This window comes from Prionailurus bengalensis, chromosome X (assembly GCF_016509475.1).
Source record: "Prionailurus bengalensis isolate Pbe53 chromosome X, Fcat_Pben_1.1_paternal_pri, whole genome shotgun sequence".
Classification (NCBI taxonomy): Eukaryota; Metazoa; Chordata; class Mammalia; order Carnivora; family Felidae; genus Prionailurus; species Prionailurus bengalensis.
Window position 1 is genome coordinate 66,046,427 of NC_057361.1, and position 14,042 is coordinate 66,060,468.

Here is a 14,042-nt window from a genome sequence, read left to right on the forward strand (position 1 = left end):
GCATCTGGGAGTCTCCTGATGGCAATGGCCCTTCCCTTCCCACCTGGATAGATAGGATAGACTAGCGCAAGATCTGCTCAGTTTGAGACCTAGACTCTAGAACAAACTTGTCCAGAAAACTTGTACTCCTCTACTTTTCCCCAGAACATTCGTTGCAAGGCGAAAGACCCAGATATACTTCTCTGAATCTGGTTAAATAATATTTGCACTTTTGTTGGAAAAGTTTCCTCTACATGAGCAATTATTTCACATACCTTTGAGTTTCACAATTCAGTGTAAAACAGTAAATTTGTGTATCCCTCTTCTGGAGCCCCTTTCCAGCCAACCCCCAACCATGCCTCCACCTCTACCCTCCCATTCCTACCTCTCTATTCCTGTCAGACTCTGAAGTGTCACTGATGGTGTTTTTTTATGCTTCCAACAGTTTACAAAACAAACAGTGGACGCTGTGACTGGCCTGGTATTCACTCAGTAAGATGCAACAGTATCTCCCAATCCAAGCAGCCTGAGCAGCTATTGGCGGCAGGTCGGCTCCCTAAAAGGCTGGCGTTTGCCAATCTCTGTGCTCTGCCAGGTCCTGAAATCAGCGATTTGAGGGCTGATGGTGTGCACATGTCCACTGGGAGGGAGGAAACCACAAAGGGAAGAGGGACTAGACTCCAGGGGACTCTGGCTCCAGTTTGATTTTCCTCTCAATTTATTCTGTCTATTCAAAGAAAAAATATATGTATATATAAAAATTACACACATATGCACACACTTTTTTTCCCCCTCTGAATATAGATCCAGAAATTGTTTTTTCTAATTTGGGAGTTTTCCTGCTTTCTCTCCTTGCCCTGTCCTCTGCGCCCTCTCTCCCTCTCCCTCCCTAACCTACTTTAGGCTGAAACTTTGCATTGCATATTCCCTTCACCCCCTCCGGGGATGGCTCTGAGCTCTCGGGCTCTTGCCTTCTCCGTGGAAGCCTTGGTGGAGAGACCCAGGAAAAGGAAACTGCAAGATCCAAGAGAGGAGACACAGCCTGAGTTGCTGAAGAAAGAGGAGGGAGAGGAGGAGGAGAGAAGGAACTGGACAGCAGGGAAGAAGAGCCAGCAGCCCGGTAAGTATTCCTACCGCAGCCCCAACGCCCTGAGCCCGCTACCCGAGCATGCTGGACCCGCAAGTTTCAGCGCGACCGGCGAAGCTGAGAGAGGGCTGCTAGCCTTACACTAGGACTCTTTGGTCCAGCTAAATGGCCACGTTTTGGGCCGCGGGGACATGTTGGTCACTTGGCTACAGGGGAAGCTTCAGAGCCTCCAAATTCAGTCCGTATTGCTGTGGTTCATTTGCGGTGAAGGGTGGTGGCGTCCCTATGTTTGTAGAGAAGTTAGACTTCAACCTCCCCAAAGCCCTGAGAGCCAGATCTTAGCTGTTTCTCTCCGTAGGAAGCAGGTACGCATCCTGGTTCGGAGGGGATTCAGCCTAGGGGACAAATTTGAGAAGGATAGTGCCTTTCCCAGGACGAGATCTGGCCCCCCTTCTCCCCATCAGGGGGTCACAGTAGGTGTTGTGGGGAATTTAAGGATCTGCCTCCAAGGTTCCCAGGGAAGAGACCAAATCGGTCTGCTCCAAGACCGGCATCAGCGAGAAGGGGACGCGGGAACTGTGAACCTCTCTCAAACTCTGGTCGTCTCTCTGTCCAGCAGAAAAACGACCCAAGGCAGAGCCTTCAGCAACTGCTTTCTCAGCCTGTAGCGGCAGCGACAGTGACGACAGTGACCACAACAGAGGCAGAAATCTGGAAGAGAAAGGTGCTATCCAAGTAGAGCTTCAAGGATCCGAACTGTGGAAGAGATTCCATGACATTGGGACTGAGATGATCATTACCAAGGCTGGCAGGTTCGGCTCTGCCCAAACTGTTCAAGGGATGCACACAGTAGGCGCTTAATGTACCACTCTCATAAGATGTGGTGCCTCCAGTTTTATGCTCTATATCCATCCTCACCCTGACAGGAATGAGAAAGTCCCTGCCTCTCAATAAATCGCCCATGTTAGTGGCTCAGCTTTTCTTTTCTGTACACAGTGACTTCAAGAAATTTTCCTTAAAGTCTCACAGTTATCAGTGGACAAAATGTCATCTAGCAGATCCCCAGCAGACCAGCCCTAGCTAGCCTGGAGCAATTTGAGGTGGGCTTTTTTTGCTTTCACCTTTTGCTTTGGGGCAGCTTCACATCAGCTGGGTAACTTTTTTGTGTGAATCTTCCTAATTTCAGTCTTTCCCAAATCTGCCTCACAGAAAGTACTGCTGAAAACTCAGGGGCCAGGTACAGTTTTTTCTCTACTTTCTCTTATATAGCTTTTTATTAACGGTGGTGGTGGGGAGTGGGGTGGGCAAAGCTTTGTGGTAAGAATATTCTTCTCCACTCAGAAATCCAGAACCTGTTCAATCAAGCATACAACCAAAAATCTTTCCTATGTAGCAAATAGCATTCCTTGAATCCATCCTAGAATGGGGAAGTTGTGAATTTCTTCACTTTTCATTTGTTCCCAACCCCATCCCACTCCAAATCTCTCTAAAAACACAATGTCAGTGGCTATTTTCTTTCCCACAGGCGGATGTTCCCCTCTGTTCGAGTCAAAGTGAAAGGGTTGGACCCAGGGAAGCAGTACTATGTGGCCATCGACGTGGTGCCAGTAGATTCCAAACGTTATAGGTAACCAGGCCCAAAGGAGACTACCTCAGGCCCAGGCTGGGAATGGGGATTCAGATCTATGGAACCTGAGAATGCTATTTTGAAAGCTCTACCATGGGGGGGTGGGATTGCTGTCCTGTGGGCTTTGGGAGTTGAATATTCTCACTCAAATGGAGGTTCAAACTGAGAAAAACAGTCTTGACTCTTTCCTCTCAGTCCTGGAGCAGGTGCCAGTTGGTGCTTCAGTGTACCCCAAACCCTTTGTTTATCCACTGCTCTGGCCTTGGCTGTGCCAATTGCAGAGGGTGTGGACTCAGGCAGCTAGGAAGGAAGTTGTTTGATGGAATTTAGAGAGAAATGCCTGTGCTTCTGGAGCTGCAGTGGGCTCTGGGCTGTGGTATTTTGGCATCAGGGTCCTGGAACAATGTCCTGATTTACCATCTAATGCTAATCTAGCAGTTACCGTGTTTAGGTCTATTTTTCCTTCCTCAGCCTCTCTCCTGAAGTAGTGTTCAGGCCCTAGAAATTACAAATAACTTTTTTTTTAATAGGCTCTCTACTCATAGCAGACTAATGGTGGTTGAACTGATCTAAAGCCAAGAAGTCCTTCAGTGCTAGCATCCCAGAGGCACAGTTCTGCCACCGCTTTGACTTAGAGGCTATAGGGGTTGTACAGAAGCACCCTTACTCAGGCTGTGAGTGTTCCACTGAAGTGGATGTCTAGTCTTTCTAAGAGAGAACCCACATCATGCCCAGTGCTGGATTTGAGGGGCAAAGAGAAAGGCAGTTCAAGAGCCTGCTGGAACAGCAGCTTAGAAATAGAACAAGTTGATTCTTGTTGATTGTGTTGTGATTGTTGTGAACAAGTTGATTCACATTTGAGCTGGCTTGGGAATGCAGTGCACAAATGAGTGGCTGAGATTGGAAACAGGGTGAAAATCAGCCCTGAGGCCTCATGGGCTACAGTTCCAGGGAGTATTTTGATGTGAAGCTTTGTTGGTGAAAGGGCTTTGAGGGCGACTGGTGGAGGTGGATTGGACAAACACCCTCCTCAGACTTTTGCTTTCTCTCTACACTTCCTTCTGGAGACATGAGGATTTTTTGGCTGTCTCTGTGCAGTAAAATGGATTAGATCAATTTGTGTTGCTGTTTGTGTGAGGAAATACAAACCAGACTCTGAAATCCCATGACGTTATACTCGCCCTGGAACTTCATTGCATTTTATTGACATATACTTATATACTGTTTGCTTTTTGTCCCTGAACCCTTTTTGGAAATTAAGTTGGATCTTCTACTAGTTGCCTTTGGGATTAGGAGGCAAACCTTGGCTAATGCCCGTAGCACTGGATCCAGCAGCCTTCCTCCCACACAGCTGGCTTTGGCCCACTTCACCTAAAGCCACATGCCCTCTGCCTTTTCAGGTATGTGTACCACAGCTCGCAGTGGATGGTAGCTGGGAATACAGACCACTCTTGCATTACTCCCAGGTTCTATGTTCACCCAGACTCACCCTGCTCTGGAGAGACCTGGATGCGGCAGATCATCAGCTTTGATAGATTGAAACTCACCAACAATGAGATGGATGACAAAGGTCATGTAAGTGTTCAGCAATCCTTTGTTGTGGGAGGGGAGGGATATGCCAACTCGTCAGCTTTCAGTTCCCTCTGGAGAGGCCTAGGAGACTTCTACCAGGTGGTCTTAAGGAACTGTTTAAGCTCTGGGATTGTGACCAGAGTAACTCTTGTGACATTTGTTTAGCATCTGAGAGTTCTAGGGGTTGGGAACGTTGAGTGAGGGGAGTTTGAAGACCAAATGAGATTGTTTTAAGCCATAATATCTGGTTTGGGAGTGTGGAAGGGAATGCACTTCGTGAAACTCTTTAGCATCTCAGCCTCTAGGGCAATCACTGTGAGCTCTGATTGCCTTCTCCTAGATGGGCACACCTTCTGTATGGCGTGGTATGACAGGAATCTCCTCCACAACTTGCCCTTATGAAAGAGGTTATTTTCAGGTTACCTGGATCTTGAACCTTTTTTCCAGATGTATCCTGCCCCTGCCCTGCCTGGCCTGCCCCTGTGCTAGCCACAAAATAAAGAGAAGGAGGTCCCCAGAAATTAGGAGGTGGGGTATGTCAGGTGGCTGCCCTTCAGTTACCATAAGTCCAGGGAATGTATAGCAGGCAGTCAGATCCTAGTGACATTCGGGGATATCACATGGTCACCCACATTTAGAAGAAAAGGCCTCATCTGGAAATGGAATTACAGCTTCCAGATGCTGCTATGGTGCTGAAATCTGGAAACCTCTTAGCCCTGAGCATGTCTGTCTAGAATCAAATGGCACAGAAAAGTCCTTGTGTGTGACTAACCTAGCCTTTCTGGTTTAACCTCACTTTTGCATGTGGGCATGTTGGGAGTGCCAATGAGAAGAAACCAGTGTTGCAGAGGGGAGCCAATTTCTAGGCAACATTTCATGATTTCTCCTCCAGATCATTCTGCAGTCCATGCACAAGTACAAGCCCCGTGTGCATGTGATGGAACAGGACAGCAAAGTTGACTTGTCTCGGATTGAGTCCCTGCCCATTGAAGGGGTTAAAACGTTCCTCTTTAAAGAAACTGAGTTCACCACAGTGACTGCTTACCAAAACCAGCAGGTAAGGACAACTAGGACTCAGGAAAGCAGGGATGGCTCCAGAGGGACTTTCTGGAAAGAGGCAAGCTGCACCATATGGATTGAATTTTCCACAATTAAAAAAAATCGTAGTCTTATTGCATTGCCATTTAGGCAAGCTTGATTGTAAATTGTGTGGATCTTGTATTAGAAAGGAGAGCAGAACAAAGAGTGCCATGGGAGAAAGGAGGCAACCATTCCAAATTCAACTAAGCAATATGTTTATACTAATTGAATATACTACATTACACATTGAAGTGTTTTGTGGTTGTTGTAACCATTACAAGCAAGGGTGAACAGTGTTATAACTGAAAGCATTGACTTTACCTTTTTCTCTTTTTTTGAATCCATAGATTACCAAACTGAAAATCGACAGGAATCCTTTTGCTAAAGGATTTAGAGATCCTGGAAGAAACAGGTAAGCAACATAACAAACATATCTAATATTTATATTGCCCTTTTCACAATTATTACCGATAAGGAAACTGTGGCTCAGAGGCCCAAAATTTTGTAACTCATAGGTGGTAGGAAAATAACCTAGTGTTTTGTCTGTAAAATCTTGCTCCTCCTTTTTCCTCCTCAACCCGTTTTTAAGATATTGCTTACTCTAGATTCCTGGCATTTTTATTCAAGGAATAATTACTGTGATTTTATTCAGCAGTCTAGCTATAAAAAATATTTCAGATATTGACCCCTAAAAACTATAATAAAATAACTTAAAAGTTTACATAAATCATTATTTTCAAGAATTGAATTCTGGAGTTTCTGATAGTTACATCTATTTTTCAGGGGTGTATTGGATGGGCCTTTAGAGATCTACCCATGGAGGCCTTCTCTCACTCTGGATTTTAAAACTTTTGGTGCAGATACACAAAGTAAGGAAAGTTTTAATGTTTACCTTTAAATGTTAATGAAGTATCAACAATCAGAACTTCTGTTGCAAATACTTCACAAGGGAGAAGTGCATGCCAGAAATGCATGTTTACAGGGAATTGGGTTTATCTTTATCTTGATGAAGAGATAATAGGGGAAAAGGGGGAATGGGCATGAAGGAAAAGAGTAGAGCCATGATAATGGTGGATTTCTTGACTTCAGCCCTCTTGAGTTATACATCCTGAGATCTTCGTATCTCACTTGGATTCTTCAGCATCTCACTATCTCACATTCTTTAGAATCACCTGTGGTGCATTTGTGGCCTTATTTGCAATTATATTCGATACTGAAATGTTTCTCATAAACTTTCAGCACATGTTAAAATGACATGCATTAAATTTTACCATCACTCAGTTCTAATTTTTTTTATTTTACATAGGGAAACTAAATGTTGAAAACAATACTAAAACTATCACAATTAGTTTAATTGTCACAAGCATTAAAAAGATTTACAAGGTATTTGTTCTTATGTAGTGCATTGCATAACTAAATAATAACAATAATTAGTGCAAGCTTTCTGGTGGAAGAATGTATACCATCATTTCTCTGGTGTTTAATAATAAATAAAAGTATTTGCAAACAACATAGAATTATTTTACTGCTGTTGTCTTTACTCCATTAAAATTGTCTTTGAACATTAATTCAAGGTTATAATCATGGAGAAAATCATCAACATTATAGTTAGGTTGAATTTTACATGATACCATAACATTGAAAACAGATCAATTTGAATCACTTGGTAAAGTATTTCACCGGATTGACTGTATAATTTGGTTTACAGAGTTCTGTAGAAAAGTGCAAACATTTATTTGGTAGTATCACGTTAATATCATGTAGGCAGCATGCTCTTAAAATATCCAGGTCAACACAAAGTGCACTAATAAAGAGAAAAAGCTAAAGATGATCATTAATTGGTAATTTAAAATATACAGTTTTCTTAATTATTTAAATGTCCAGATCACTTTCAGTTTGCAAAGAAAAGTGCTACTATTTTTAAATAGCTTTTTAATGTTTAATTATAAAAGATATTTGCCACCCTGTTAATAAAGAATTAGTCTATGTCTACATACACAAAATAGGTAAGAAAAACAACAGTAACACCAAAAAACAGAAAAAAACCCACAAAAATAATTGATTAAGTCCAGTCAATAACGAAATTTAAAAAATTCAAACATGAAAATAAGGTGGAAAGTCTAGATTTTCCTGGACCTTATAATAATCCTTAACTTTGGTAGATGCTAGGAAAACGAAAAGATCATCTGAAAACATTAATGTGAACACTTTCATTTTTATTTTGTTATTTTTAACCTAAAAAATTGACTTCAATTTTGACATAGTGTATCATAGAAGTCTCCTAATCCATGAATTTCATATGAGAAAAAAATGCACTTAAATATGTTATTTTTGTTTATAAGATTATTTTGGGGGCACCTGGGTGGCTCGGTCAGTTAAGCATCCAACTTTGGCTCAGGTCATGATCTCACAGTAAATGGGTTCCAGCCCCGTGTGGAGCTCTATGCTGACAGCTCAGAGCCTGGAGCCTGCTTCAGATTCTGTTTCCCTCTCTCTCTGCCCCTTCCCTGCTCACGATCTGTCTCTCTCAAAAATAAACATTAAAAATAATTTAATTTTTAATAATGACCTGAGCCAAAGCCGGATGCTCAACTGACTGAGCCACCCAGGCGCCCCCCCAAAAAAATTTTTAAAGATTATTCTCGTGTGCTCCAATTTTTTTTAAATCAAGACTGAAACTTCCTATGGAATCCCTACCAATTTGTTCCATTTAATTAAATATGTATTTTTGTACATTTTTTAAAGTTTAGAAAACTTTTTTTAATTTGTAAGATATAATTAGCTCTGGGTACTATTTAATTGGACATCTTTTGGACATTGGATAAATGTCCCAAGTGCATAGCACAATTCTTGAGCATACCAGTGAATGTTCAATACATGGTACATAATGGTAGTGCTAAAACTAATAATGGTAGTAGTAAGGATACCGTATGAACTTTGGTCAGGGAAATGACCATATTCTTTCCCAAATAAGTAAAAAGAACAGTGAACTTGCAGAAAAGCTAATCAAAAAATGAAATAGGGATGTTTGTGATCATTAGTACTCATTCAATAGGAACATCAAGTTCATTGTTCATTGACTGGATTGTCATTCACAGGTGGAAGCAGTGGCTCATCTCCAGTGACCTTTGGTGGAGGGACTCCTCCTTTGAACTCCTTGCTTTTTCCACCCTGCTCTCTGCCTACATTTCACTTATCTACAAGCTCCCTTGGAATGCCCTGTCCGGAGGTGTATCTGCACAATATCAACCTGCCCCTTTGCTACAAGATTTGCCCAAATAACTTTTGGCGACAGCAGCATCTTGTTTTGCCACCTCCTGAAAGACTAGCAAGCAGCAACAGTTCTCAGTGTTTAGCCCCACTCATGATGGAACTTTCCACATTATGTTCTCTGGGGATCGCCAATTCAGAAAATGGTTCATTTGAAGACTTGAATGGGCAGTGTCTACAGGCATCTAATTCTTCCAATCAAATGTTGTATGGATTACAGTCACCTGAAAATATTTTATCACCAAGCTCCATTGGCCAGGAAGCAATTGGTTGCTCTCTCCATCCTTCCTGTGGTTTTTATAGGTACAACTCAGTGCCATATAGACTGGTAAATGCTGCCATCCATCTCAAAGTGAATAATAGTCAAGTTTCTTTTAGAGAAGGCAAATCCAATCACGCTTATTGGTGTCCAACAATTAATCATTGCCTTTAATGGAATAGTCACAATCCTAAAACAATTACACATAAGCATGTATTTTCTTTATTTGTATCCAAAGAAAGGTCAAGAGCTATTGGGCTTTAAAGACTTTATTATCAGAAGGTGTTTCTGTTATGCATTTAAAGTGCCTTATCAGATGTTCAAAAGAAGTTGTTATAGGTCAAATATGACCTGAAACAATCTCTGATTATGGTGGTCTTGGACCTCAAAGTAAGTCAATAAACATTATTTGATGAGATAGACTATGGGTGAAAATTGACTCCAGGTGAAGCCTCTACTTATAGTGATGTCAGTTTACCATTTCAACTGTCTCTTCAATATTGACAATGACCAAAAGAAGATGAGTTTAACTCTTGTAAAAGCAATCAATTTTAGTTTTATCTATGAATATTATATTCATTGTAATTCTCTATCAACTGTAGAAAAAATTCATTTTTCATTTGCCTTACACTTTTAAACTTTGCTGTTGAAGGAGCTACTAATCTCAATTCTAAGGAACAAACAAGGACACAAACTTTCTTTCTTTTTTTTTTAATTTTTTTTCAACGTTTTTATTTATTTTTGGGACAGAGAGAGACAGAGCATGAACGGGGGAGGGGCAGAGAGAGAGGGAGACACAGGATCGGAAACAGGCTCCAGGCTCCGAGCCATCTGCCCAGAGCCCGACGCGGGGCTCGAACTCATGGACCACGAGATCGTGACCTGGCTGAAGTCGGACGCTTAACCGACTGCGCCACCCAGGCGCCCCCAAACTTTCAAATATCAATCATTGCACCCTAAACATCAGTTAATCCTGAAATAACACAAAGATTAAATGAAAAGCAAAATATTCTAAGTTTGATCTTTCCTTTTATTTTTTGGGTCATTGTCAGGTGAAGCTTATTTACTTATTCCTTTAACCAGCCTGGTGTTTTGTACTCAGTTTACAAAAAACAAACTATTTTAGTTCTCCAAAATGACTAATAAATACTATTTGAAAGGGGATACTACATTTGAGTCCATAAATACGAAAATTTCATTACATTGGTACAATTTAATTCCACTCTTGTGATTCAGTCATGGTAAATTGGACTAACTAGACAAAAAGGAGCAAAAATGAGATTTTATTTTAGTTTATGAAGTTGAATGTTTCCTTTTGCCTGGCCCTAAATCTTCTGAAAAAACTTAAGTATAACCTACATATAACTTGCATATCTTTAAAATAAATCAGATTAAAAATTTTATGACACTATAATTTATGAAGACAAGGTGCTTCACATCACAATGGCATGGCTTGACTTTTGACAAAGTAATCAAACTTCTAAACTACTTTCTCTAACTTTTCCAACACATATTAGGAAAAACACGTTATTATTTGTTTTTCTTGAAATGGTTATTTCCTCTTAAATGTACCTTATAAATGTGCCTTCACATATATGCACTAAAATTATATTCCCCTTCACTTTTGGATATAGGAATAGAACAGCACATGGTTACATTTAAACTGACTATTCTAGTCAAGATGAAATATTATTTGTGATAAAAACTAATTAGATACCTGCTATAAAAGACTTTGGGGCAAGAAATCTGTATTAACCAGGTTTATCAGATCAGGTATTAAAGCAGCAAGCACACTTTATTTCTATCTACTCCAAAACAGGTTATAGCTAATTAAGTTACAATTTTGTAAAGCAGAAACTGCCATATCAAAGCATAATTAAATTTATTCTGATGGCTTATATGGCAGATAGTTGGTAATTAATGACAGAAGGTATTTAAATGAAAAATCCAGAAAATCTCTGGGTTACTTTTTAATAATTATTCAAAGGAAGGCACTAATTTTGTATCTGCTCAAGTATATGTACCACATGATTTATATCTCAGATAATTTTGTTATATAAAGGTGATTAATATAAAGGGGCAAAAGTTTAAATGTTAGAATTTAAACATCTATTTTAAGCTGTTTCTATATATGTTTATAAATTGTCATTTCATACTTTTAGTTGAATAAGTAAACAAGGGAAAGCCTTCATGGAAAATTAGACTTGGAAGAGACCTCAAGAAGTTCAGTAAGTCGTCCCTTGCTTTCTGAATAAGTTACTTATCTGCAGGAAGTTGCTAACAACTTCAACTGATGTATAATTAATATTTGTGTCCTTACAATTTTATACTGAATAAATTCTTACGCCTTAATAGGATAGTGCAAAACTTATGTAACTTGGTAAATCAAGGCTATGGATATGGAATAAAAAACAAAATGCTATGGAATACTATTAATTTCAACTGAATCAACTAAATATTAAGCTTGCTTTAAAAACCTACTCCTGAAATCAATACTACACTGTATGTTAACTAACTTGAATTTAAATTAAAACACAAATAAATAAATAAATAAATACCTACAAAAATCAAAAGCAACTCTGGTTATACAAGGTTGAAATAGTTATCAAATGAAAGTAGTCAAATTTTACTTAATAGACACCCAAATCTAATAATTAAAAATGCTATTAACATTTGGTTTTATCATACATATACATCTACCTCTTCCCCCATTTTAAAAGAAAGCATCTTAATTTAGCTGACTAGATGTATAAAATCTGATTCTTAACCCAGCTTACCCCAGGTAAATCTAGAGAAAATAAACTTTTCATCAACTTTGTGAAATTTGTTTATTGAGTTAGGAAATAAATAAGTGTTGCTTTATCTTTGCACAACTCTCAGTCAAGCCTAGACCTGTAGTCAGATTCCCTTGTCAGGAAGGTTCTGTTTTATGGAATAGTCAGTTAAACTGAAATCAAGGCTTTTTATTACAATTTTAAGCCTTGTTGCAGAACACATGTCTAAATGGATAAATTCTCTATTAATTTCATTTTAAAGATCAATATATGATTTTGGTAACATAACTCAGAACATCAAAAGTATTTCTTTTCATTAAATAGTGAGATAAGCCCTGTGGACATTATATTTTGAAGTCCAATATGTAACTTCAGATTACATAATATTAGGGTCTTCAACCATCATTGTTCCTATTCACTGTACTACAAAAATGAAGAGTTATATTTCCCCAAGCTATGAAGGTAAATATTTATAATATTTCACTCCTATTAGGCATGGTTCTGCACGTGGTCTGGAAATGGATATGACTTTATTTTTCTGTTATGAGGTTGAAGCATATCTATGGCATGAAAAGAAATACACAACTGGAATTAGCAAGTAATGAGTCAGTTAATCAGTCTTTGAATAATCAGAGACCTATATGCTAACAACTTGACAAGGTGCCAATGATGAATAAGAATAAGGATGTGTATTGAACATTATGGAAGGTTTCCCTTTCAATATCCTAATCACTTATACTATGCATTTTGGGGAAAATCATGGTGTACATAAAGCAGATAATATGTATGTTTTAAGTTTTACTAGTGTAATGCTAAGTCAGATAATTATTGAAATAAATTTTTTGTATGAATACTTAAAATACATTTTATAAGAATCTATTAACATGATGATGAAAAATTTAGATGCTTTTAGACAATATAAGTATATGTCCATGTATACTGTAGGGTTATACATAGTTGTTATCCCCTTACTAAATCTCAATAAGAAATCTTTTCCTTATATGAATATACAATTTGATAAATTCCAGATGTCACATTGCAATTTATAAAACCAGTGGAGTTTTAGTGTACTTTTGTTTAAAAAAATTTATAGTGTTTTTCTTTCTTCTTCCTCTTCTGAAAAAGAGATTCCACAAAGAACACCAACTCATTGCATACTTATACTATTAATTATCTATACTTATTGGAAAGGCATATTTAAATATGCTTAGAAATATCTAATTGCATGAACTGTATTTTGTGAATTGAATTGACAGGGTGGAAGTGCAATGTTTTTACTCCAATTTAGAGATATGTTGTCTTCATGCTGAAAAATCTTCAATTAGCCCAAAATAACAATATTCTGATATACAGCAACAGTTTGCCAGTTGATTTCACTGGAATTTAGCATGTTTATTGGTGCAGTTTAAACAAACCAAATGCATAGCTTAGACATTGGTGGCAGTTGCTTTGATATAAGTGCCTTCATATACATTTAATCTTCTTAGGTTTGGTTTGCAATTAAATGATAATTTGTATTAAAAGTGTGCAAATAAACATGGTTTAGATTACAACATAAAGCAGAATAAATAGATATATAGAATATTTGAAACATATTCAATATTAAAACTATTTACATGTGTGGTGCTGGGCAACTTTTAACATGCTGTTTCAATAAAATATTGAGAGGAAAAAGACTAGTATATCCTTTTAAAGTTTCAAATGTTCATGTTTACAAATTTGTACTTCGCATCAGTATGTAAACACACATTATAGTGAGCAGATGTGTAGAACATAGTTATACGATATTTCTACTTTGTTGAAATGTATACATGCATGCTAGATTTATTTTTAAGTACCTGAAAGCATTAAAAATTTAAAGTTAAATGTAATAGAAAAACCTTGAAATCATAGCACAAGTTGTATCATTAAACTGTTTAATCAAATTATATATATATATATGTTATTATTAAACATGACAGAATTTTTAATTTGGACTTTGATCACATACTTTGTACATGATAATTAAGGTATAATGTAGTATTTTAACTATAGAAAATGGTATAAATATTTCAAAATTTTACTAGAATAAGAAGGGAATAAAATCATGTGTTCATAGTGGATAAAATTAATATCTTCAAATCAAATATTTTGTATTGAATATTCAGTCTATATTCCATTTTTATGCTCATTTTTTTGAAAAATGTTGATATTTTGACATCCTGCTGATCACTTAGATTCCACCTACACCTGCCTAACTAACCCAGAAAACCACCAGAAACTAGCAGAATGGAGTCTCCGGAGCCAAGCGCAGACGAGAGGCCCACGGAAGAGGGTAGGAAGGGCGGAGAGGCTGTGCACGCCCCACGGACTGGCAGGAGGGAGCTGGGGCTGAGGGGAGGCCCGCCGGCCAAG

The 14,042-nt window shown here is 38.3% G+C and overlaps 1 protein-coding gene across 1 annotated transcript; it reads left to right on the forward strand.

Annotated features, from left to right (window-relative positions):
* Positions 1-924: 924 nt before the first annotated feature.
* Positions 925-9,297, forward strand: TBX22 (T-box transcription factor 22). The gene is made up of 8 exons (XM_043570455.1): positions 925-1,099; positions 1,686-1,878; positions 2,592-2,693; positions 4,094-4,268; positions 5,158-5,322; positions 5,693-5,757; positions 6,129-6,214; positions 8,444-9,297. Exons 1-8 carry the CDS (start codon positions 925-927, stop codon positions 9,046-9,048), a joined length of 1,566 nt encoding a protein of 521 aa, XP_043426390.1. The 3' UTR covers positions 9,049-9,297.
* The last annotated feature ends 4,745 nt before the right edge of the window (positions 9,298-14,042 follow it).

Coding starts and splice junctions, on each gene's coding strand:
- TBX22 (XM_043570455.1), top strand. CDS start 925: ATGGCTCTGAGCTCTCGGGCTCTTGCCTTCTCCGTGGAAGCCTTGGTG. Junction 1,100..1,685: donor GAAGAAGAGCCAGCAGCCCG/GTAAGTATTCCT, acceptor TCTGTCCAGCAG/AAAAACGACCCAAGGCAGAG. Junction 5,323..5,692: donor CTGCTTACCAAAACCAGCAG/GTAAGGACAACT, acceptor TTGAATCCATAG/ATTACCAAACTGAAAATCGA.